General features: G+C 36.6%; 4 protein-coding genes and 2 non-coding genes across 11 annotated transcripts in view; 4 read left to right on the forward strand and 2 right to left on the reverse strand.

The window, feature by feature from the left end:
* LOC141381800 (uncharacterized) overlaps window positions 1–25544 on the forward strand; it is an 887475-nt gene that overhangs the window by 475591 nt on the left and 386340 nt on the right. The gene's annotated exons all lie outside the window — the stretch shown is intronic.
* The window catches only part of LOC137491443 (uncharacterized), a 180319-nt gene that overhangs the window by 114845 nt on the left and 39930 nt on the right, over window positions 1–25544 (forward strand). The window lies entirely within an intron of this gene.
* LOC137489694 (uncharacterized) overlaps window positions 1–25544 on the forward strand; it is a 247946-nt gene that overhangs the window by 38218 nt on the left and 184184 nt on the right. The gene's annotated exons all lie outside the window — the stretch shown is intronic.
* LOC100331219 (uncharacterized) lies at window positions 685–8997 on the forward strand. Of its 6 annotated transcripts, none has more exons than XM_088650418.1 (4): window positions 685–834; window positions 2983–3132; window positions 6856–6991; window positions 7061–8997. In XM_088650418.1, the coding sequence occupies exons 2-4, from the start codon at window positions 3048–3050 to the stop codon at window positions 8091–8093; spliced, it is 1254 nt and encodes a 417-aa protein (XP_088506544.1). In that variant the 5' UTR covers window positions 685–834; window positions 2983–3047; the 3' UTR covers window positions 8094–8997. The 6 variants fall into 6 exon arrangements, with proteins under 6 accessions (XP_088506544.1, XP_087106238.1, XP_087106241.1 ...); XM_087250115.2 differs by lacking the exon at window positions 685–834 and adding exons at window positions 2473–2500; window positions 2657–2723 and having other exon boundaries at window positions 6856–8997; XM_087250112.1 differs by having other exon boundaries at window positions 6856–8997.
* Window positions 24187–24259, reverse strand: trnak-uuu (transfer RNA lysine (anticodon UUU)). The gene has a single exon. It is a non-coding gene; the product is annotated as a tRNA-Lys (tRNA).
* trnas-aga (transfer RNA serine (anticodon AGA)) lies at window positions 25029–25110 on the reverse strand. Its single transcript has one exon. It is a non-coding gene; the product is annotated as a tRNA-Ser (tRNA).

The following is a 25544-nucleotide window of genomic DNA, read 5'->3' on the forward strand; positions in this document are numbered from 1 at the left end:
AATGTCTTTCAAATCAAAATACCTCAACATAAGTGTGTCAATATTATCAACAACATGCAGCAGCCAAACTAAAAAATAAGCTTCCATCAATAGTCCTATTCACCTTATTCTCAGATGTCGAGCGGGTGCTGCCATTTGAATCTTTTTGTCTCGCGACTTCCGGTCACATTCACTTCCATTCATTTTTTGACGTTAACAACTGCTCGTTACGCTGCTTGATGTTGCAATTTAATATTTTCTCATTATATTATGCTTCTTGGTCTGTGTAGTCATGCAAACATTTGTTTGTTGAGCAAGTAGTTTGGCCATTTTCTGCCGTTTATTATTCCTAGTCATTTCTCCCATATGCGACTGAATCGGAAGTTCTAAGACAATCGCGAAAACAGGCACACTTCCGCGTTTTAGAATAAGGTCAATAAAACAAAAGCAACAAATCAAATGAAGATGGCTAAAGTCAACTTATTTTCCCAATACATCATTAATTCTCTGTAAAACTGGTTTGTAAAGCTGCTGGACTTTCCATCCCCCACTGTATGTGTCTTGAGTCTTCACTGCTCTCCACTGCTCATTTGCATCTTTATACCAGCATTAATGGAGGGCAATTGAGTCTTATCCAATCACATTCCAGGTCCTGTAGCTCAGCAGGGTTGTATCTATATATTCTGGGTTCCTAACAGAAACGTCATTGGCTTATTTTGCTTAGTAAAGAGATCAACTTTGTATGACAAACTACGATTGTTGATTCCTACATTGGGATTATTACCAACAACAACCTACAAAGAAAAGCCCACTGAGGCCATTTCTCATCCCACATATTCATTGAAGACTGGAAAGGTGAGTTGCACATTCTGAATTTACACTCAAATAATATCTGAATGCTAACATTATAAAATGTAAAATCTAAACATGCGTGGATGCACTGTTCAACGTTGAATTAAAGTTCTTCAGTCATTTTTAAAAGCTTCATTACAACTTTTTATTTAGTTTTTTGTTTGTTTGTTTATTTGGTTATGAATATTGTTTTTATCCTGACAAATGGACCGTAGCCCAGTTTCAACCCAAGTTAACCTAGTTAAGTTTCAACCTAATACATATATAGGTTGGAACCTGGCAGGCAGTTTGGGAGAATTTGATGTTTCCCCATTCAAACATACAAAGAGGTGGCAACATCAGTTGAATGCAAGTGAATGAGTTAAAGCTATGGATAAAGAAATGCAATCATTTAAAGAAAATGCAACCTCCTATCAACCTACCTGAAGGTGAAGATCTGGGGGGTAAATGCTTTTTTTTTTCAATTAACATAAAGATTGATGGTCTTAAATACAAAACAGCGAGCAGATAAAGTATAAAGTGGAAAATGTATCAATAATTCATGACAAAGAGTAAGTAGGGGGATAAGCTAAACAAAAAAAAGACTTTTATTTTGGCGTGGTCATATAGCTGCGCCGCTCCCGCACTGTGATTCAACTGGAGAAAGGTTTGATTTAAAGCTTTTACACCGATGTAATCCAACTGATTAAAATTTCAGGTTGTTCATTTAATGCTAGATGTACCTGCTGTTTACAATATTTTAACATTTATACAAATAAAGTATTATTTTACTCACAGTAAGGTCTATTGTTTGAATAATATAGGATAAACTTTATTTGTCCCAGAGAAGAAATTCTTGTCTTGTGCAAAAGAGTGCTACAACGTTGCTGTAAGCAGACAATTAAATAAATAAAACAAACAAAATAATTAACAACATTTGTTAAAGTTTAAATAAAGCAGCATTAAAGTGTAAATTAATTGTTTTAATAAAGGTTTAATTTTTTAAATTGCATAATGTCATTCTATTCTAAATATACATCACTATATATAAGAAATAGAATAATGTTACTAGTTTTAATCAGCTTATTTGTGGCTATTGTTTCTTGCTCGCACTTACCTGATTTATTTTTGTTAATTACTCTCATATAAAGAAACTGTTGAAGCAAGTGTTGAAAAGAAGTTATTGTGTCTGTTCATTGTTTTATTTATTTTAAACAGGACATTTTTATTGCTTTGTTAATTTTTACAGGATAAAGTGTCCAAACGCAGAGAAAAAATATATATTATAATGAATGACTAGTTAAAACATGTAGTAGTAATGAATAGTTTTTATTTGAAGTACACCTTTTTTACCTCCCTTTCATAATTTAAGATAAGTCTTTTATGTCTGTAAAGTTTCAGCTTAAAACACCCATCAGATTATTTGTTATACATTTAGAACGTTGAGATTTTTTGCTTTAAACACTTCGACTTAGTGATTAAACACGTTTTTTAAATTTTCTTAAAATGTATAGAGTAGAGGATTTGATTAACTCCAAATACGTGTGTCTGTGTATGTCAGAAAGTGGAGGGAGAAATGCCAATAAGTCATGACTGCAACAGTAAGTGGCAAAAAAAGACTTTTATTTTGGCGTGGTGTGTGACGTCATAAGCATGCGCTGTCCCCGCGCCGTGATTTAACTGGAGAAAGGTTTGTTTTAAAGCGTTTACCCTTATATAAACCGATTGATTAAGGTTTTTTTTATTCAGTGCTAAATTATGTACCTTGTTGACAATATTATTTTAACATTTTATACAACTAAGTACTATTTCACTCACAGTAATGAGATCTATTGTTTGAATAAAGATAGGATAAACTTTTTGTGCCTGAGAGGAAATTTGTCTTGTGCAAAAAAGTGCTACACGTTATAGAGGTAAAGTTGGTTTTCAATTCACACATTCGTTCATTTAGAAGTTGATTAAGAACATACCTGAATAAAGTTTCAAAAAAGTTACAGAGATGTAACAGTGTGTAATAAGTGTTTTAATGAAGGTCTAATTTAATGTTAGTCCATTCTAAATTTACATCAATATATATAAGAAATAAAGTACTAGCTTTAATCTGCTCATTTGAAGCAAGTGTTGAAGAGAAGTTATCTTATTTCTGTTCATTGTTTTGTTCATTTTAAACAGGATAAAGTGTCCAAACTCAGAGAAAAACTCCTGCTGAAGCGACTGATCTCCACACTGTTATAAAGATGACATTTATTAAAGTAGAAAGTGAAGACCTGAAGATTGAAGAAACATTCACAGTCAAACAGGAAGATCTGCAGGAACAAACAGGTTGACTTTTATTCTCAAAGACCGACGCAGTCATTTGATCCTCATTCAGATATATTTTAATAATAAGAATACTAAATCCATCTCGCAGCCCTGAGTGTGCTGCCTAGTTCTCTTAAATGCACAAAAGCACAGAATGAGTTTCTTTCTTGTTACTTGTTCTCATGTTTTTTGTCATTATTTTATGTATTATTAGTCTCCTATTTTCTCTACCTTCTTAAGGTTATTGCTTTTCTTGTTCTCCTACTGTTTGTAAAGCATCCTAGAGCACTGGTACTATATAAAATAAATAAATAAAAACAATCAATTAAAAAAGTTTAACTGAGCTGACGCTATTTGACCTACAGTATTCTCATAGAAGATATCTGCTATTACAGTGATAGTTTTGGCTAGAGTTAGAATTAAATCATTATTATAATAACTAATTACCAGGGCTATTGTGTTTAAACAGGGTTTTCGTGGGGTCTTAAAATGTCTTAAATTTACTGAAATATTGTGTTGTAGGTCTTAAGTCTTTTATAAACAAGTCTTCATTTTCCTTTGTTCATGTTTTGCTACCCAATCTGGCCAAAACCCATACAATCACCAACAAATTCAACTCAATAAAACTTTTTATTCAAAAAGGTCATTTTAACTCTATTTATCATAATGGTTTAATTATTTTCCTTACAATAATATTTGTTTAAATGTGCTCCTTGTATTTACTGCTGAGGACATTGACCTGGACAGATTATTGTGCATAGATTTAGTTAATTATAGTTTTAAAAACATTTAAAACATTTGTTTATTTTATTTTTTTTATTTTTTACATTTAAAAAAAAGTTTATGTTGGAAAAAGTGTATGGATACAAGTAAAGCTTGTTTTTACACAATATAATTTATTTTTTTGCTAAGAAATATATAAAATACTGTATTTTTATATTAATTTATTATTGTGTTATTAAATGTATTTATTTATTTTTTATATATAATATAATTATATATAGGGCAAATAAAACCCTTTTGCATCTGGGGTATTTAAAAAATTCCTTAGCCTTTAGCCCTTCTTGAGTCAAAAATTTTAACCCTGGTTTAAAGTATGTCAGAAAACGTGGATGCCCTAATTTTAAATATGCTCGATAAGATAGACACAAAAAAATATTATTATAATAAAACATTGAACTACAGTATTCTAAATTATATGATGATGTTGTGGGAGGACATGAGACAAAACAAATTATAGTGGAACAATAATGTTTAGCATTGCACTGACTACAACTGGCCAACAAACAAGTTTAAAAATGACTTTTGCTGCTCAAGAAATGGATTACAGCATGCTGATGATATGCAAACATTTGAGTGTAAAGTTCGTCAGTATTGATCATATTCTTCATGTACCAGCAGGCGCCACCATTGGAATCTTTTTGCTTGAGACTTTTTTACAGAATAAATTTTTAGATGCTGAAAACAGTGTAAAGGCCCGCGCACACCAAGATGTTTTTTGCTCACGTTTTCTGTCAAAATTTAACACCTTGTGACTATATAAAGGGCGTCAATGTGATTGTGCACACCACGCACAAATCGCCAGGCGTAAAAGCATAATTTTTAAAGAAATGCCTCATGCTAGTTTTTTTTTTTATTTGATGCGCGCCGTTAAAACCTTCACTAATCAGGTTGGCACTTTTGTTCACGTGCAAGGAGCTGCTGAAGTTACAGTAAACAGCACTTGGAGGCGCTAAAGTTCAAAACTGTCAGTGCAAGCACACATTGAAGAAGATGCCCAGAGTCGATATCAACGTGGATATCAATTGCTCTGTGAACAATAATCATTTCTTCATCGCTGGAGCTGCTACTTGAACCATCCATGCTTATTCGAGTCACTAGTAACTTTAAAGGGCCATGAAACCCCCCCGTTTCAGCAGGATGTTTGCATACCTCTAGTTTGGAAAAAGTCAGGAAAGTGGGTGTGTCTCGCTCTGTTTGGGTGATAGTGTCGGTGGAGGTAAAATAGGCAGGGTTTGAATAAAAATGGGAGTTGCCTTTTGTGTACGCGCTTCTGACAGAGGAAAAACAAACACACACGCTGGGGAGAAAGACAGTGTGTTTAATGACAGTGAAATGTTTGATACCACAGGTCGTATAAGAGAAAAAAACCTCTGCACTTCTCTGTAACTCAGATGCACTCTGAAAGCCGTGTGTAGGTCACAAACCCCCGGGTTAACATTATTATTTGTATATTTACGTTGTCACTGTCCCTGATTGGACAAACAGTAGTTAACCTTTTTAGATGGCATTTCTGCATCTTGTCGGGTATTTAAAATATCTTAATGTATTATCTAAATGTCTTTATGTAGGTTTTCATCTAAGCATCAGTACATGCAAAAAGCAAAGAAAACAAAGACAAGTACAAGTGAAGTTTATTTATGAACTAATTTCGAGGATCACATGCTTATGATTGCTTGCAGCTGGTTTCGCATTACTCAATTTATGATTCACCAATCAGACGATTCCTAAACCACTATAAATACCCTGAGTTCCATGTCACAGCCATCTTCGTTTCAAAGAATCCACCCTTCCACCCCTACTCCTCTCCTAGAAGGGTGGCACGATTTCCCAGTGGTTAGCACTGATGCCTCATAGCAAGAAGGTTACTAGTCCTTATCAAGCCAGCTGACGTTTCTGTGCAGAGTTTACACATTCTCCCGGTGCTCACATGGGTTTCCTTCCACTGTCTAAAAACATGCAACTTAATTTACTTGACTAATTCAAATCGGTAGTTATCTCTTAAGAGCAATCACTTTCTGTTCATTAGCTACTACAAAAGAGTTCTCGAGAACTCCCCTTTCGTCTTGCAAATGGGAGGAAAGCCCCAGGCTCGTTAAGTGTAAACTTTTGAAATGAATGAAATCAAGTAGTAAAGTATGTCATCTTGCCATCTCATCATCACTCCAGTTTACAGCAGACGTGGCATTAAGCATTTGCATGTGCTCATTCATTCATTTTTCTTCGGCTTAGTCCCTTTATTCATTAGGGGTTGCAACAGCGGAATGAACAACTAACTTTTCCAGCATTTATTTTAAACTGTGAATGCCCTTCCAGCTGCAACCCAGTACTGGGAAACATTTGTTATATAACATCTACAATAATGCAAACTCTGAAATATAGGTGCAAGTTATGTGTACTTGCTATGAACATGCAGTATTTGTCTCAATCAGGTCTTCCAAGCAAGTTACAAATGTTTAAATCCAGTGAAAGATGCACATGAGGAAACACAACATGAATAATCTAGAGCAAGTGCATTTGATCATCTGCATTTAAAGCCACAGGCACAAAAAGAGCTTGGTTTTCCTTTGACCGCCAAAATTATATTTTCTTCAAGGTATATAATCTGATTTTGAACTAAAACCTCAGACACATTCTGAGAACACCAAAGACTTATTTTACATCTTGTAAAAAAAGGTTCATAAAAGGAACCCTTTAAAGGGATACCATTTTACTCTCATGTTTTACATGTGGTTTTAAACCTTTACGAGTTTCTGGATTCTGTTAAACACGAAAGAAGATATTGTGAAAAAATGCTGGCTTTCTTTGTGTTCCATAAGAAAGGAAATGTTTAAAACCACATGATGCAGAGTAAATGGTAAAGTCATTTTAATATCTGGATGAAACATCCATCTTTTGCTTGTCACTTTGTGTCTTCGTACTAAAGTTAACAATGTTTTTTTTTTTTTTTTTTTTTTTTTTAAGACCTGATGGTGTTGAAAGAAGAGGCTCATGAACAGAATGAAATGGAAGAGAAACTCCAAGAAATAATGACTGATGAAAAACCTACACTGAATAAAAAGACTTCATCTCGTGGAAGACCTCGGAAATCCAAATCTGCGTGTAATTTCAGCAGTAAACAGAGTAGAAAGAGTTTTAGTCAAAAGTCAAACCTTGATGTTCACACTAGGGAGAAACCTTACACCTGCGAACAGTGTGGAAAGAGTTTTGGTCACATACAAGGCTTTGAAAACCACATGAGAATTCACACTGGAGAGAAGCCTTTCAGCTGTAAACAGTGTGGAAAGAGTTTCAGTCAAAAGGCAAACCTTGATGTTCACATGAGAGTTCATACTAAGGAGAGGCCTTACACCTGCGAACAGTGTGGAAAGAGTTTTACTTATAAACAAGGCTTTACAACCCACATGAGAATTCACACTGGAGAGAGGCCGTACACATGCCAACAGTGTAAAAAAAGCTTCTATCATCCAGGAAACTTTGCAGTGCACATGAGAATTCACACTGGAGAGAGGCCGTATACATGCCAACAGTGTGGAAAAAGCTTCTATCAATCAGGAAACTTTGCGGCGCACATGAGAATTCACACTGGGGAGAGGCCGTACTCTTGCATCCAGTGTGGAAAGAGTTTTAAGCAAAATGGCACCCTTGAAGTCCACATGAGAACACACACTGGAGACAGAAGTTTTATTTGCACACACTGTGGGAAACATTTTTCTCAAAAACATGACCTTAACATCCACGTGAGGATTCACACTGGAGAAAAACCTCACACATGCACACAGTGTGGGAAAAGGTTTATTCAAAAAACAAGTCTTGGCAACCACATGAGGATTCATACTGGAGAGAAACCTTACAGATGCACAGAGTGTGGGAAAACTTTCCCACATAAAAGCACACTCAAACACCACATGAGAACTCACACTGGAGAGAAGCCGTTTGCATGTGCTCAGTGTGGAAAGCGCTTCACAACCAAAGCTAGCCTCAAGAACCTCATGGATAATCACACTGGAACCATAGTGTTGACATGTGATCAGTGTGAAAAGAGTCTCACACGCAAAGAATCCATCAGGAAACACATCAGGAAGATTAACTCAGGAGAGGACCCTTTTAGATGCAGTGAGTGTGGAAAAGGCTTTAAACGTAAAAGAAGCCTCAGCACTCACCTAAAGCTTCACATTAGAGAGCAGAGTCCCCAAAATTGAGGCCTTGTCCACACAAACACTGGTACATTCAAAACAGCAGCTTTTTCATGTAGTTTGGCTGTTCATTCAAGTGAAATTTATTTATACTACTTTTGAGAGGATCACATGCTTATGATTGTCTACGGCTGGTCCTGCATTAGCTAAAACATGATTTACCAATCAGATGATACCTGACTCACTATAAATAACCAGAGTTTCTTACCAGGACAAGTGTGAAATTTTGAATACATATCAAGTTTTCTGAAGATGAAATCCTTTGAACACCTGCAGGGCTGCAAGAACCCAAAATAACTCTATATGTTGATAGATTGTATGACTTGTTTCATATGCAAACAAGTATCTGCATCTGAAAAGGTGTGAACCAAATGACCTACAGGAACTCAAGAGTTGTGACCCAACCAAAGAAGTAGGCTGATCTCTGAGGGTTACATCCTTTGTTATAAAGTAATGTCTCACTTTGGGTTAAGTTACCAATGAGTTAACATCGCTGCTGAGGAACTGCACTATTCATTGTCTTCGATAAAGTCTTCTCCCCGTAAGAGTTTTGGTCAGCTTACTTATTTTATGTATTAAAGTCATCTATGTAAAAGTTAATTAAGCTGTATTCCTCCTCTTCCCATCTACATTGTGCCACCACTCAAGCTAGATTAGCAACACCTGTGTTTTGCCCTATAAAAGTTTGTGTGTAAAAAGCTAGTGTGTTCAGTCTTGAGCCATTACTGCCCAGTGCTCGCCCGATTCTCTTGAGAAGCTAAGTGACACTTTATTTTTATTGTTGTTGTTGTTTTTTTACCCTTGTGTCAGATTTGTTTTGCCTGTTCACTGGAAGCTCTGCTTCGATCATTTCTGTTGTACTTTGTATTCTATTTTTCAAATAAAGATCAGTTGTTTCTTGTTTCTGAAACTAAACGCCTCAAGTTCCCTTTTTAATTTTGTGCTCTTGGGTTCATATGTTGAGGAGTTAGCTAAGCTGGGAAAAGCCCCAGCTTTGAGTCCAAGAAACTGGGTTCAATCCTCAAATGAAACCAACATGTAACATTCTATACATTATAGAATGTATAGAATGTTACATTCGCATTTCCACTATCGGGCCAGTGCGAGCCAGGGCTTTTATCGGGCCGGGCCAATCGCCCGGGAGATGAGTAATGAGGCCAAAATTATGTTGCGTTTCCACTGTCGGGCTAGTAGTCGCAGCGCGTCCCCAGAAAGACCCCCGAATCAAAAACAAATTAAAAACCATTAAAATGAAGACCACCGAAACAAACAAATGACACGTTACCATACAGCAGTACATAATATGTTTATAAGCACAGACCTGTGTATTACCATATGTAACTGATCTGCTTTTCACTCAATAACTTCAAATGATACCAAGCGCTGCTTTCCTCCACTTTATTTAGTCCTGCAGAAGACAATTTAACACAAACACGTTGTCTTCTGGCTTTACTGCACATTCGACCCCCTCATCAATACAGAGCAGCATTGTGAGGTCGAATGAATTATTTTCTTAATAATTTATGTAATTACATTTGGTAAATTTGACAATTTATACACAATTACACACATAATCTCTTATAATTTTACACTTTGAGAAATTATCAATTTAAAATGTATAGGAAAACACCTTTTTCCTCTACAGTTACAACAAAATGAAAATTTCTTTATCACTAGAAACCAAACTTAACTAGATACAAAAATGTGTAAAAATTACGCACAACAGAGCCACCTGGTGGACAAAGTTCAGCATTTCTCCCACTGTAGGAGACCTTTCACTAAGTCTCTGTGGCGCAATCGGGTAGTATGTTCTGCTGTTAACTGAAAGGTTGGTGGTTCAAGCCCACCCAGGGAGGAGTTAAGCATTTTGCTTGCAACTGCTAACACGTGCACTGGGCATAGATCATGAGCCATATTCTGTCCAGCGTTGCAAGTTGACATCAGGATTAAGCAGAAAATTTTCATGGGTAGGGACGGTATTGATGTAAACGGTAACTAGCTCGTGAACAAAGTCCTCACCAGCCTGGCTAGCTCAGTCAGTAGAGCATGAGACTCTTAATCTCAGGGTCGTGGGTTCGAGCCCCACGTTGGGCGTTTTTGTGACCTTTTTGTCTCTCTTTCAGCAAAATTTCAATCGAGTTTATATAGAAGACCTATAGAGACAAAGTTCAGCGTTTCTGCCACTGTAGGTGACCTTTTATTAAGTCTCTGTGGTGCATTTGGTTAGCGTGTTCGGCTGTTAACTGAAATGTTGGTGGTTCAAGCCCATCCAGCGACAAGTTAAACATTTTGCTGCCTTGCAACTGCTAACACGTGCACTCAGCATAGATCCTGGGCCATATTCTGTCCAGCGTTGCAAGATGAAATCAGGATTAAGCAGAAAATTTGTATGGGTAGGGAAGCTATTGATGTGTTGTAAACTTCTAAGAGCCCACAAAAAACCAGGGAGAATCTTTCGGTTGTCTTCAAAGCAGAATCCTTTTTAATAAGAGGAACTCAGCGTGGCTGTGGCGTCATCGAAAGCAAACTCTCAACTCCACAGCAAAACATAATACATTTTATACATGTTACAGCATGTAGGTGGGGTCAGTCATGGGGGACAGTCAAACAAAGCATGCAAATGAAGTCTGGGTGCCATGGTTGCAAATGAAGTCTGGGTGCCATGCTGATCTCATCAATAGATAAGTACATCATTACAACAATGTGCAAATGATGTTCTGGAGACAGGGAATACAATAGATACAGCCATGCTTTGAAACCATTAATTACATCACTTTAGCATACAAATGAAGTCTGTAGTCAGCAAGGCAAAGGTTAAATGTCCCTCCTATATGGCATGTCAATGAAATGATTTAATTAAAAAAAAACAAAGAAAATAACTTTTCAGTTATACGTAGAGTATTGTTCATTTGGAATTAGATGCTAGAAATTTATATTTCCACAGATGTAAACGGTGTCTAGCTCTTGATCAAGGTGCTCACCAGCCTGGCTAGCTCAGTCGGTAGAGCATGAGACTCTTAATCTCAGGGTCGTGGGTTTGAGCCCCATGTTGGGTGTTTCTGTGACCTTTTTGTCTCTCTTTCAGCAAACTTTCATTCCGGTTCATATAGCAGACCTTTAGAGACAAATTTCAGCATTTCTGCCACTGTAGGTGACCTTCCACTAAGTCTCTGTGGCGCAATCATTTAGCGCGTTCGGCTGTTAACTGAAAGGTTGGTGGTTCAAGCCCACCCTGGGACGAATTAAGCATTTTGCTGCCTTGCAACTACTAACATGTGACTTGGGCGTAGATCCTGGGCCAGCGTCCAGCGTTGCAAGATGACATCAGGATTAAGCAGAAGATTGTCATGGGTAGGGAAGGTATTGATGTAAATGGTAACTAGCTCTTGAACAAAGTCCTCAACAACCCTGCTAGTTTAGTTGGTAGAGCATGAGACTCTTAATCTCTGGGTCTTATGTTCGAGCTCCACGCTTGGGTGTTTCTGTGACCTTTTTGACTCTCTTTCAGCAAACTTTAATTTGGGTTCATATAGCAAAGTTCAGCGTTTCTACCACTGTAGGTGACCTTTCACTAAGTCCTTGTGGCGCTACCTGGATCAGGATCGTCTGTCTCAGCCTCTCTCCTCGTCCAATCGTTGCGCTTGCTCTCCATTGTGAGAAAGGACGAGAGCCAATCACCGCACTCGCTCTCTATTGTGAGAATGGACGGGAGCCAATCGCCGCTCTCGCTCTCTATTGTCAGAATGGATGAGAGCCAATCGTGTCGCGGCATATGCAAATTAATGACAACATATTGCATTTGAAAGACACAGAATAAAAAGAAGAATATACTAGTTAAACATTTTTCTGAATAATCTCTGTGTGTTTGAAGTGTTTTAAGTATGAACTAGGCAAAGAGGGAACTGAAATTCCTGACATGTCGACATTCTGGAAGAAGGTCTGCTTCAGGAGTGGTAAGAATCTGTCTATTTTAAGAACAAAAGTTTCACAGGACAGATAGAAGCTAAAGAGTCAAGATATATTATAAGGTATTAAATAAATAGAAATATTATAAAGTAATGTAATAAGATAAATGAAATAAGGAAATACCAATGATAGAATTAGATTTAATAAATAGAGTTGTGTAATAAAAAAACGCAACTAGAAGCTATATTAATAAATATTAAGAAATAAAAAACTGAAGCATAGAAATTACTACATATGGATATAAATAGTTATATTGATCAGGAAATAAATTTATTAATCAGTATGAAAAAAATAGATAAGTTAATAATTTGAGTAAATAAAGAATAAGAAGAAAAAACTTTAATGAATATTGATTAATTGAAGAGTTAATGATCAAATGTTTAAGGAAAATAAGTTTAAAGAAAAATGAATTAGGAAAATCTATGAGACAAAAATGCTAATTTTTGAAAGTGAAAAGAAGCATAGGAAAATGGAGAAAAAAGAAGTCCAAACATTGTTTAATAGAATAAAAAGAGAAGATGTTTAAAAATATATATTAAACAGATAAGATAAAAATTACAAAAAACAGTAACATTTTGAAGAAAACAAGATTTAGCTTTAAAAGATAAAATTATGTTTAAGTGCACTAAAAAATTGTTGTGGCTTAAGTTGACTTGTCATCTGTCTTAAAGTCAGCTACAGGCTGTCATCTGAACCAACAGCTATTTGTAGTAAAAGCAGTGATTCAGATGTAAAGCATAGACACTGAGGAGACATTAAAGAACATCATAGCGTGAGTTTAAAAATGTTGTAGTTAATATTTTATGTACTTAAAAAGTGATTGAGGATTACAAATTGCATTTCTGATAGGAAAAATGCTTTAAGTAAACAAACATGTGGAGTTAAATTAGTACTATGAACTCTAAGCTATTGCAGTAAGGATTTTGAACAGTTATATCAGATGTTAGCACCATGTAGTGCTGGTGAATTAAAAACAGAAATGTTAGAGAAATTACATAATGTAAGATTTAATGTAACTAGTGAGGAAGCACTAGAATAAATTAATAAAAATAAGTGAAGCACAATCTGAAGCCAAAAAAATATATATATTATAAGGACATTTAACAAATTGTCACCGACTCGGTCCCAGTCATTCCCCTGGCTGACCAGCAGAGGCCACCATCTCCGGACTTCTAAGCATTACATCATCCATCCACTCTGATCCAGCACACCTGATCTGAATCCCGCTAATGACCCACGTACCCTTTATAAGCAGCTCTCTCACACTCAGTCTTTGCGAAGTCTTGTTTAGCCCTGGCCAGCATTACTGAGCGGTCTATCGTGCCTGATCTCCTGTTTACAACTTCAGCCCGTTTCCTGACTCTGCTCTGACTTTTGCCTGCCCATGACTTAAAGCCTGTTACCCGGACTCTGATACTCGCTGCCTGCCCTCGACCTAAGCCTGTTACACGGACTCTGAATCACGCTGCCTGCCTCTTACCCATGCCTGGTAAATTACTCTGTGTCTGTCAACCACCAGCCCTAATCTTCATTGCTGTGAATGTTGTATGTTCGCACATCCGTGCGTGTTGTCTGTGAGTAAGTGTGACTTAATAAATACTGCATAATGGATCCCCCGTGTCAGTCTCCCCGTTACACAAATGGAAAATTAAGCATATTTACATATAATAAAAATTATTGACAATTAGAAAAAATTAGTTGTTAAACAGCAAACAAAAATAAATTAATGAATTAATAAAAACAAATTGGATAAAAGGAGTCTTTATTTGATGAAGGAAAAAATGGGAAAGAAGAAAAAAAAAGAGAAAAAAAAGATTTATTAAGTCATGAGCTAAATTCTATATATATTAATTAAGAGGACATAGAGATGAACTTTGGGGGACTGAAGTCTCGTACCTACCAGATATCTCTGAGTGTACTGGCAAATGGAAAGGTGTGTGAAAAAACACAAAGAGCAAAATGGCTGTGGACACTTGTGACATGAACTTTATGCCCAGGATTTACTGAGGACTGAAAAAGCTACATTTGTTCAGAGACATTCAAAAGAGACACTAACAAGAGACTGATGAACTGATCAAAGAGAAAAAAAACGCTCCACCAGAACTTTACATCAGCTGAGTCAAAGACAGAAGCCAGCCCAAAGAGAGAGGGGGAAAAACTGTGCCCTGATATGAAGGAATGTCAGGACACCACAGAAGCACCAATCTGTGAGCTGGTTGTCTCAGGTTGCGAGGGGGGATAGTCTGACAGTCCACCTCAAAGTAGCTCCTATAGTCTAAATTAAGTTCAAGCATTACAGAAGGAAAATTAAGAACAAAAGTGTAGCTACCCATTCTTGTATCGAATCAGACTCCTGTCAATTTGAGAGAAATTATTATCATGCAAATTTTTAAGTAAGAAAAAGTGTTATAAGGTAATTTCAAGGTAAAACTTTAAATATTGAATGATATATTATGATGAATGTTAAATAATTTAGGTTTAAGTTTTAATAGGTTTAATCATAAAAGTACTTAAACATAGAAGGATAAATTACAATGCAGCAGACTAACTAAAGAAAAAGAAAAAGCTTTTGATAAGGCAATAAATAAATAGGAGAATAAATAAGATTGGAATTAAGTATTTAAGTTAAAACTAAGTAAAAAAAATATCTTAGCATAATCTTATTGTGAATGGCCTAAATCAAGATTGGATATTGAAAACTGGAAAGAGATTCAAATCTAGAAAAATTATTTATAGTTAAAGAGAAGATTGAAATAACAAGTTGAAATAAAATTCATAGGACATAAGGTCAGAAAGTAACAGTTCTAAATTGCTATAAGAAAAAATGAAAGAGAAAAGTGTTTAAGAAAACAATATAAGGAATTAATAAGGAATTATAGTTAAAACAGAGCAAACAGAAATTTACAATACATACAGTAAGTTTTAGTCAGCTGATAAAAAAATGCATCAAAATTGTATGAACAACTAATTTGAGGGGAATGCCTCAGGAAATAATTATGAGCCAAAAGAAGACAACTCAAAGACAAAAAGGAATTAATATATAGCTCAGAAAATCGATTAGTAAAAGAAAAAAGTGTCAAGTTCCAACTAAATGATGGTCATTACAGGACTGAGATGCAGATAAAATCAGCCAGCATAGTCAGGGTTAAAATTAAATCAGATGTAGATCTGCCCAGAAAGAAAAACACTAGATGCTGAAATAGGTATAAAACTCTATCAAAAAGTGTAAAAATACGAGCATTAATAGAAACATTTACTGTAATATACAATCTGTCCTAGACATTTAAATTTAAAGGAGTAATAAATTATAAGTAACTAATAATGTTTAATTGAAGTTAATTTGCTAATTAAAATAAATGGTTAATCAAGACAGATAAAAGAGGCTTAATGTTGATAATGTGATTTAAGAGTAATCAATAGGAGAAGATTTTCCAGCTGAAGTTCATATTGTATGTGGAGATTTGTTTTTTTGGATGGTAAATATTTCAAGTATTGGGTTTCTATTGAGTTTATTTTAGGTAACTACCAGAGGAGGGTAGAAACTTGTTTGTACTTGTGTAGGCTGATGACTGTCATATATTGTATACACCAGAATGCATAAAGGGTTAAAATTAGGGAGAAGATCTTAGGATGGACACTGTCACAATATGTGGATGATTGAATTATCTACAGCTTCACAAAGATCTAGTTCAATTAAAAGACTTGACTGGAGACCATTGCTCCAAACAGTAAGATATGATGACTGTTTTTGGTGTTGACTGGATAGAGAATTATTCTGTAAACAAGCACAGTTGAGAAACTATGATGAGTAGATGATTGGAGATGGTACCAGAAGCAAATTATGAAGCAGGAACAGTTATTCATTTGTGACGAAAGAAGTACTTCCAAGGATTTGAAACATCAGCAGAAATAAGTTCATAAAAGGTTTGCATTCATAAAGTAATTAAAATCTAAGTTAATAAGTGATCAATAAATAAAAACATCTAAAGGAGTATGAAAAATTGTGAATAAAGCAAAAGAGAGAGTAATTGTATTATGCTCAATTACCAGAAATGGCTGAAAGAGATGAAGATGATCCATCAAGGCCAACGCTCAATGAAATATGTAAAAATAATAAACTTAATGGGATTAATTTGCTAACAAGTGCATTGGTGAATGATGGCATGGAAACTGACAGAAACAGGCATCTAACACTGCATCACATGAACTACTATTGGGTCGACCCTTGCAAGAAACCACATGAAACTTTGCATAAAACCTTGCATATAATCTCACCTATAACCTTGCACATAACCTCTTGGAATGGTTTGCAGAGATGTCTAATATAGTAGGGACTTTTATGAAGAAACAATTTTTTTTTTTTTTATTGAGCGTATATATATATTATACAATTTCAATCAACAATACAAAAAAGGCTCGAATATTTTTTGTTTGAATATACATACAAAACAAAGCAGAAAAGACAAACAGTGTGGAAGTAGAATACAATTTTGTAGCAAGAAGTACAATAAGAGTTTATATATAAATAAAATGGAAGAAAATGCGTGTTTATACAGATACTGATTGTAAGAAGTCTATGAAGGGTTGCCAAATATTATAAAAACCTGAGAGATTGTCCTTCACCAAATATCTAATTCTTTCTAAATGTAAAGTATTGGAGAGATCTCGAAGCCACATTTTGTCAGTCGGTATCGTTGGTCCTTTCCATGACATCAAAAGTAATTTTTTTGCAGTTATAAGAGAGTAGGAAATGAACCGCTGTTGAGCTGAAGTAAATTTTCTAAATAGCTTTGATGTGCCAAGAATAATCAACAATGGATCAGGTGATAGTGTAGTCTTAAAAATTCTTGACAATACATTAAATACATTAGACCAGTAGTTTGTGACCTTCGGGCAAGAAAAAAAAGCATGGAAAAGTGTTGCATTAGGGGACTGACATTTATCACAGTTGGATAAAGCGTTTGGGAAAATGTTGTGGATCTTTACTTTTGAAAAGTGAAGCCTATGTATAATTTTGAATTGTATAAGACGATGTCTCGTATTATAGGAGCATGAGTGTATGTGTTCCAAAGATTCTTCCCAGATGTCATCAGGAATATGGGTACCCATGTCTTTCTCCCAGCTATCCTTGTATTTATTGGATGAGGGGGGGGGATATTGTTTGTAATTTGTTATATATATTAGAGATAAATTTATTTTTATATGGGGATATAGTGCAACATTCATCAAGCATAGATTGTGGTTGTGTATCGAAATCTGGCATTAATTTTTGAATGTAATCTCTAACCTGTAGATATCTAAAGAAATTATTGTTATGTAATTTGAACTTTGTTTGCAATTGTGCAAAGGAAGCAAATTTACCCTCAATATACAGGTCACGGATACAACATAATCCTAATTTCCTCCAATTAGTAAACGTCAGATCTAAATTAGAAGGGGGAAAGGATGGATTTTTAGCTATTGGTAAAGAAAGAGGCAGCGTCTTGTGGGTAAAGTGTGATTTAATTTGTCTCCATATACGAAACAAATTATGTATGATCGGATTTTGAATGTCCTTTGTTTTGTCAAGTGGTAAAGGTGAAAGTACTAGGGCAGCAGGTAAATATGGATCACAGTCTTCCATTTCAATAGCTAACCAAATGGGGAGAGTGTTAGAAGTGATGTTAAAGGAGTTAATATTTTTCAAAGCACACGCCCAATAATACATCATGAAATTTGGAAGGGATAGACCTCCGTTCATTTTAGATTTGGTTAAATGTTTTTTGCTAATTCTTGGAGTTTTATAATCCCATAGAAATGGTTGAATAATTGAATCGATTTTCTTGAAAAAGGATTTTGTTAAGAAAATCGGAATATTTTGGAACAAGTAAAGTACTTGAGGCAAAAAGATCATTTTGATTGCATTTATCCTCCCAAGTAGTGATATTGGTAAGGTTTTCCAAAACTGAATTTTATTTTTAAGTTTTTCCAATAGAGGTGGAAAATTAGATTGCATGAGAGAGGAAAGTTTCTTTGTAACCTCTATACCCAGATATGTGAATTTGTCATTGGTAACCTTAAAGGGGAACCTTGTTAACGTTGTTTGAGGAATGTCATGAACTGGCATTAGTGAACTCTTTGTCCAATTTATCTGGTATCCTGAGAATTTCCCAAACATTTCAATTTTTTCAAGAATGGATGGTATAGAGAGGAGAGGTTTGGTCACATACAACAAAATATCATCTGCATATAGCGAAATTTTATTTGTTGTGGTCTTTGTCTGATAACCATATATTTGGGGGTCTAAACGTATACTTTGTGCAAGTGGTTCAATAGCCAGAGCGAAAATTAGAGCTGACAGGGGGCATCCTTGTCGTGTTCCTCTGAACAGATGAAATGAGGAAGACAAATTGCGGTTTGTATGAATTTGAGCTTTGGGGTTTGTGTATAAAAGTCTTATCCATTTAATGAACCTTTCACCTAAATTAAGTCGTTTAAGTACTTCAAACAGATATTCCCACTCTATCTGATCAAATGCCTTCTCAGCGTCGAGAGTCAATATGGCTAGATCGTTGTGAGTTTTCCTGTCAGTGTATAAGATATCAAACAGACGTCGTAAATTAGACGATGAGGATCTATTTGATATAAAGCCAGTTTGATCGCTGTGAACTATTGTATTCATTAAAGGGGTTAGTCTATTGGCCAGGATTTTTGCATATATTTTATAATCTATGTTTAATAGGGAAATTGGACGATATGAGCCAACGTTTAGCTCATCTTTTCCCTTTTTATGGATAACAGTGATTGTAGCTTGAGTTAATGTTGGTGGCAGGGTGCTGTCTAGTTGGGCTTGGTTGTACATTCTGTGGAGAAATGGTATAAGGATATTACTAAATTTTTTATAAAGTTCGACCGGCATACCATCAGGGCCAGGTGATTTTCCGCTTTTAAGGGAGGCTATTGCCTTTTGTATTTCTGTGGCTTGAATATCTGTATTAAGCATTTCCAAGTCTTCTTGTGAGATTTTTGCTAAGTTACATTCGTCTAGAAATTTATTCATAGTATTGTGGTCGCTGTTACATTTTGAAGTATAGAAGTCAGAGTAAAATTGTAAGAAACGCGTGTTTATCTCCTTTGGTTTAAGTAATATATGTCCCCTGTCATCTCTAATCCTATGAATAGTTCGATCTGCTTCTATTTTTTTTTAAGTTGGCGAGCTAATAATTTGTGAGGCTTTTCTCCAAATTCAAAATGTTTTTGCTTAATGAATAAAAAAGCTGATGAAATTTTCCCGGATAGAAGCTGATTGAGTTGATATTTCAGGTTAGTTATTTCTCTATGTAATTTGGGAGTGGGGTTTAAAGCATTCTGTCGGTCTAATTGTTGTATCTGTTCTTCAAGATGTTTACATTGATTTACTTCTTTTTTCTTTTTGGCAGCTTCATATGAGATTACACATCCTCTTAAATAGGCTTTGAAAGCCTCCCATAAAGTGCATGGTGTGACTTCTGGGGTATCATTCGTTTCAAAATATAGTTTTATTTGAGCTTCAATGAATTTACAAAACTCCTTGTCTGTCAGTAAATAAGGGTTTAATCTCCAGGATCTACTGGGTGGGTCCATACCTTCCAGATGTAAATTGAATGTTATTGGGCAGTGGTCTGAAATTGATATGGTATGATATTTCACATTAGTTGTGAATGGGACTAGTCGAGCGTCAATTAGGAAATAATCGATTCTACTATAAGAGTTATGAACTGCCGAAAAAAAAGGAATAATCTCTGCCAGATGGGTTGGTAAAACGCCATAGATCTATTAAGTTCATGCTTTTAATGAATGAGTTTATAAGAACACTTGAATTATTTTGGGGAATTTTACGAGATGTTGATCTATCAAGAAATGGGTCTAAAGGTGTGTTAAAATCTCCTCCTATTATTAGCATAGTCTGCGATAGATTGGGAAGCAAACTGAAGACTTTCTTAAAAAATGCAGGGTTATCCATATTAGGAGCATATATATTGACGAGGGTTAGAGATATGTTGTATATCTCTCCCGAGACAATGATGTAACGACCATCTTTATCTGCTATAGTGGAATTATGAATAAAGGGTATGCCTTTCTTTATTATAATGGCTGCTCCTCTTGCTTTTGTGGAGAAAGATGTGTGATATATCTCTTTTACCCATTTTGCTTTCAATCTATTATGGCAATTGTTTTTTAAATATGTCTCTTGCAAAAAGGTTATGTCTGAGTGTAATGATTTTAAGTGATTCAAGACTTTACCTCTCTTTACCGGGTTGTTTGCGCCACGTATATTCCAGCTTGTAAATGTCAGTCCCCTTTTAATATTCAATGCGTTCGTCATATATAATAAGTGGGAAAGTTGGCTTCTGAATGAGATAGGGGATCAAGTATCTATCTGAATTGTATTGAATAAAACTTGTTTCTATTGCTGCACAAGAATTGTAATTCTGCATATTCGTGAGCATAAACACAGTGAACAACAAATAAGTGAACAACATGAACATAACTATCTTAGGCTAACCTAATGTAGCCGTAGGGAAATCGTTCGCGGGAAAGAACTAGAAGAACAAGAATAAAAAAAAATAAATAAAAAAAATTAAATAAATAAAAACCTTCCCTGTATGAGTAACCTAACTTACTAAGACTGTTACTTCTTTTGGGGGAAGCTCCCCAAGCCAAATTATAGAATCATGACCGTTTATAGCACAGAACAAAATAATTGTAGGATCAATTTAAAAATAAAATATATATAGCTTGAGAGTAATTTTTTATACATCTTATTGGATATCTTCAGAACAACGTTTAGGAGACAGTGGAGATGCACATCATCGAAGAAATGAGGATATTACCTTGTGAAAACCTTCGTAGAATACTGATAGTAAGAGTCTGATATAAATGTCTCTCTCAACCTATATTTCTTGTTATGTTATCTTACCGCATTTGGTAAGAATCCTTGCCTAAGTATGATATCTGATGTATTATCAGTCTTTTAACTTCTTTCAGTTGATCCCGATGGAGTTGTTGTGAGCTGCGCAGCATATTCCTCGGCTTTTTGCGGATCTGTGAAGGATGATTGTGAGCCATTGTGGGTCACTAGTAGTCTCGCTGGGTAAAGTAAGCCATATCTGACGCCGGGTTGATTGCGCAATAGTTGCCTGGCTTTGTTGAATTGCGCCCTTCGCTTTGCCACTGACGGTGGGTAGTCGGGGAAGATGCTAATGGGTTTACCTTGATATTGAAGGTTTTTCAAAGCGGCAGCTTTGCGGAGGATGTCTTCCAGGACGTGATAGTAATGGAGGCGTATTACGAATGGGCGCGGTGGATCAGAGGGGTTCGGACGCTGGCGAAGGGTCCTGTGGGCTCTGTCAATAAGCGGGGGTTCGTCCAACGAGAGTACATCTTTCAGCAGATTGGCAATAAAGTCCCTCGGTTTCGTCGTCTCCGAGGCCTCTCGTATACCTGTAATTCTGATATTGTTTCTGCGGGATCTTCCTTCTAAGTCTTCATTCTTTTGTTTAAGACTGAGAACTTCGTTACTGAGATTAGCCACTTGTTGTTCAAGTTGGCTAATGCTATCTGAGTGCGCAGTGGCGGCTTCTTCTATGTCAGTGACTTTAGCCTGTAGCGTTTGAGATTTTGTTTCAAGATTAGTAATAGACTCTTGAGTGATGTTGTTGATCGTAACAATCTCCGCTCTCAGATCTTTAGACACCCGCTCAATGCGTCTTTCCAATTTCTCACAGATGTCATCTTTTATCTTAGTCATTTCACCTCTGAGTGCTGTGATGGCTGCTAATAGAGCTCGGTTAGGAGGATCCTCCTCATCACCGCTGGATTCGTTGGGCTGTGTGTCAGGCAAGGTCAGTGGTTGGTCGAGGCCTAGTTGCGTCGATTTCAGTTTCTTAGGTTTTTGTTTGCTCATGTTGAGATATCCAGTCGAACTTGAAGTCTAATTGTTTTAAAAGTAAATGCGTTCTGAAAAGATAGAAATTACAAAATTATTGGTCCTTGTAAGTATTTTTTAACGGATTTGGCTAAGGGAGCTCTTAAACACACGTCTTACTCCGTCATCGCTCAGTGGCGCCCCCCATGAAGAAACAATTAATTGCCATGTGCAAAGCGATATCTGTGCAGGAAACCAGAAAGGAGCCATGTGAGAGAGCAGTGATACAAGGTCCAATTAGTCCAGCTGATCGAGTCTATCTGAGGATGCTCTGGAGAGCTCAGGAGAAAAGGACCATATCTGGATGAGGGCAAATCCAACAGCTTTCAAAGTGGATGCCATTAATGGGGTACCAATGCCTCAAAGGAGCGAAAGGAAAAAACTCCAGCAAGGGAAAGCTGACCGGAAACAGAGGAGCCTGAATATTCCAAAGCTCTTAACTACTAAGTGCAACGTGTGGAAGGAGAAGTTAATCAGAACAAAGTAAAAAGTGATTCTGATAATATGCCTGAATACCACATACAGCAGTGCCACAAGTCAAGGGATGATGAATGCACAACTGCAGATTTCAAAACTCAGACTCTTAACCACACATCTCCATTAACATCTATTAAAGTCAAGTGAAGATGCTGATAGCTTAGAAGAAGAGAAACAAGGATGACCAAAAATCAAGATCAACATTTGATGCTTTTTATGTTTGTATATTGAATTTCTTTGCATATTGCTTTTATGGTACCTATATATAATATCACTTCAGTATATTCTACATGAGTGTGAAAACTAGCAGCTAGCACTGAACCAACTGAATACTTATGCTTAAAACATTGTTGTCATGTGTTAAGAGAAAAAACAGAGTACAGTCTTTTACTTCCTTCAAATCAAAAGAGAGGGGAGATGTTTGCCTGGACTTCTGTCACAGTACATTGGCATAATCTAGTCAATTGATAACAGCTATGTGGCTTATATCAGTCACTAGATAGAGGTAATTAAGAGAACTGGATTCTGAAATTGCACTTTGGGTTAAAAGACAATAATATTAAGACTAAAGTCTTAAGAGGAGGGATTGAAGAAGATTTCTATTCTCTCAGTGTGTAGTATTTTCTAAGTGTAAAGCAGTTAATTTTCTCTTCTCAAAATGTATGTAGTGTTTGCAGCAAACATGCCAGCGTGTGTTAAAAATACTGTGTAATATGAGTATGCCTGCACAGAAGCAACACTAGGAGAAGGCTATTACTGAATGGCTGATTGTGTAGAATAACTGAATATGTAAAGCACTGATTATATATGTTAAATACTTGTATGAAGCTATATGTGTCAGAAGTTAGAATGAGTAACATATTATCAAGTTATTATCCTATCATAACGATGTATGTAAACACTTAGTTCCTTTGCATAAGTTGTATCTATACTTTGCTGACATAGACCTGTAACATCTCTGTTGACATGAGCTGGTGGGCTGAGAGCCAAGAATAGCAGGACCCCTTAGACTAGAAAACCTATTCAAAAGTGGTCAAGCGTTAAAAAGAGACACAAAGGGGTGTGTCATAATTACCTGTATAAAGATTATGGAGAACACAGATACTTTAGAAGGTGTCCCGGAGAGACTTCAGAATGCTCTGGGGCCTGCTCTGCTCTTTCTCGGCTTTATTATAGAGAATAAAGTCTATTTTCTGATATTCAAAACCTCCGGTCTGATCATTTCTAATTGATGAAAAGTCGAATTCACGACATGACCCCGTTCAACCCGGGGATGCTGCGGCCACAACGCAAAGTTCTAACCACTATACAATCACGGCAAGCTACGAGACTACGGCTACGAAACAGCCGTTGTGACCTATGTGTGGTATGTTCCTCCCTGTGATAAGCCCCTTTCTCTTCAGTGAGAACACTCTGTTGTTTTTCTCCTCCTACCAGCACAACGCTTTTCCCAAGAAACAATGGAAATGCAAACAATTGACGACTGCTGCAATTTTAAAAAGGGGGAGGACGTAGTCGGCAGGATTTGAACCTGTGCAGGGAGACCCCAATGGATTTCTAGTCCATCGCCTTAACCACTCGGCCACGACTACAACACTGCCTGTACTGCCATTTCTTTATGCCTAGTACACATATTGTGCATCCAGATGAAACTTTCATCAAGCGATAGCTCAACGGCAAAAGCTGTGGCTCCACAAAATGAGCGTCATACGCCCGAACAGGGACTTGAACCCTGGACCCTCAGATTAAAAGTCTGATGCTCTACCGACTGAGCTATCCGGGCTCCACAACAGTAATTTTCAAGTAGGCAAGGTTTGGGTTGTGGTCGGCGCAGACCTTTACAGTACACTAAAGTTTACCGTGAGATGGGGTTTTAAGCTTATGGTTGGTGTGGATGTTGCTAAAACACGACAGGTTACTTTGAGGTTGGGTTTATGGTTTTTGTAGGTGTAGACATCAGTACAACACAATAGTTTGGACTTCATGTCATGTAGGAGACATTAAATAGATCAATGATAACTGCAGAATGTCTTTCTGCTGTTGTGGCAATGAATGGACACTCAACAATTGAAAAGATTCCTACCATGCCTTAGAAGCGTGACTTGATCAGTACTTATCTACACAGCATGCTGGCATCAAAGATCCTATTTCTCTTATATCATATATATATCATATCCCTAGTCTTCCACACTTTAGGAAACGTAAACATTCAGGACGTGCCATTAGCACAGCCTGCACTAAAAGACGGATGGAGATAACGGATGGCAACACAGAGTGCGACACCAATGTCACCTTGAAAAACCTGCCGTGATCTGGATTCGAACCGGGGTTGCTGCGGCCACAACGCAGAGTACTAACCACTATACGATCACGGCGAGCTATGAAATAGCCCTTGTGACCTATGTGTGGTATGTTCCTCCCTGTGATAAGCCCCTTTCTCTTCAGTGAGAACACTCTGTTGTTTTTCTCCCCCTACCAGCACAACGCTTTTCCCAAGAAACAATGGAAATGCAAACAATTGACGACTGCTGCAATTTTAAAAAGGGTGAGGACGTAGTCGGCAGGATTCGAACCTGCGCGGGGAGACCCCAATGGATTTCTAGTCTATCGCCTTAACCACTCGGCCACGACTACAAGACTGCCTGTACTGCCATTTCTTTATGCCTAGTACACATATTGTGCATCCAGATGAAACTTTCATCAAGCGATAGCTCAACGGCAAAAGCTGTGGCTCCACAAAATGAGCGTCACACACCTGAACAGGGACTTGAACCCTGGACCCTCAGATTAAAAGTCTGATGCTCTACCGACTGAGCTATCTGGGCTCCACAACAGTAACTTACAAGTAGGCAAGGTTTGGGTTGTGGTCGGCGCAGACCTTTACAGTACACTAAAGTTTACCGTGAGAGGGGGTTTTAAGCTTATGGTTGGTGTGGATGTTGCTAAAACACGACAGGTTACTTTGAGGTTGGGTTTATGGTTTTTGTAGGTGTAGACATCAGTACAACACAATAGTTTGGACTTCATGTCATGTAGGAGACATTAAATAGATCAATGATAACTGCAGA

The sequence above is a fragment of the Danio rerio genome, chromosome 4, assembly GCF_052040795.2.
Source record: "Danio rerio strain M-AB ecotype USA chromosome 4, GRCz13ab, whole genome shotgun sequence".
Lineage (NCBI taxonomy): Eukaryota > Metazoa > Chordata > Actinopteri > Cypriniformes > Danionidae > Danio > Danio rerio.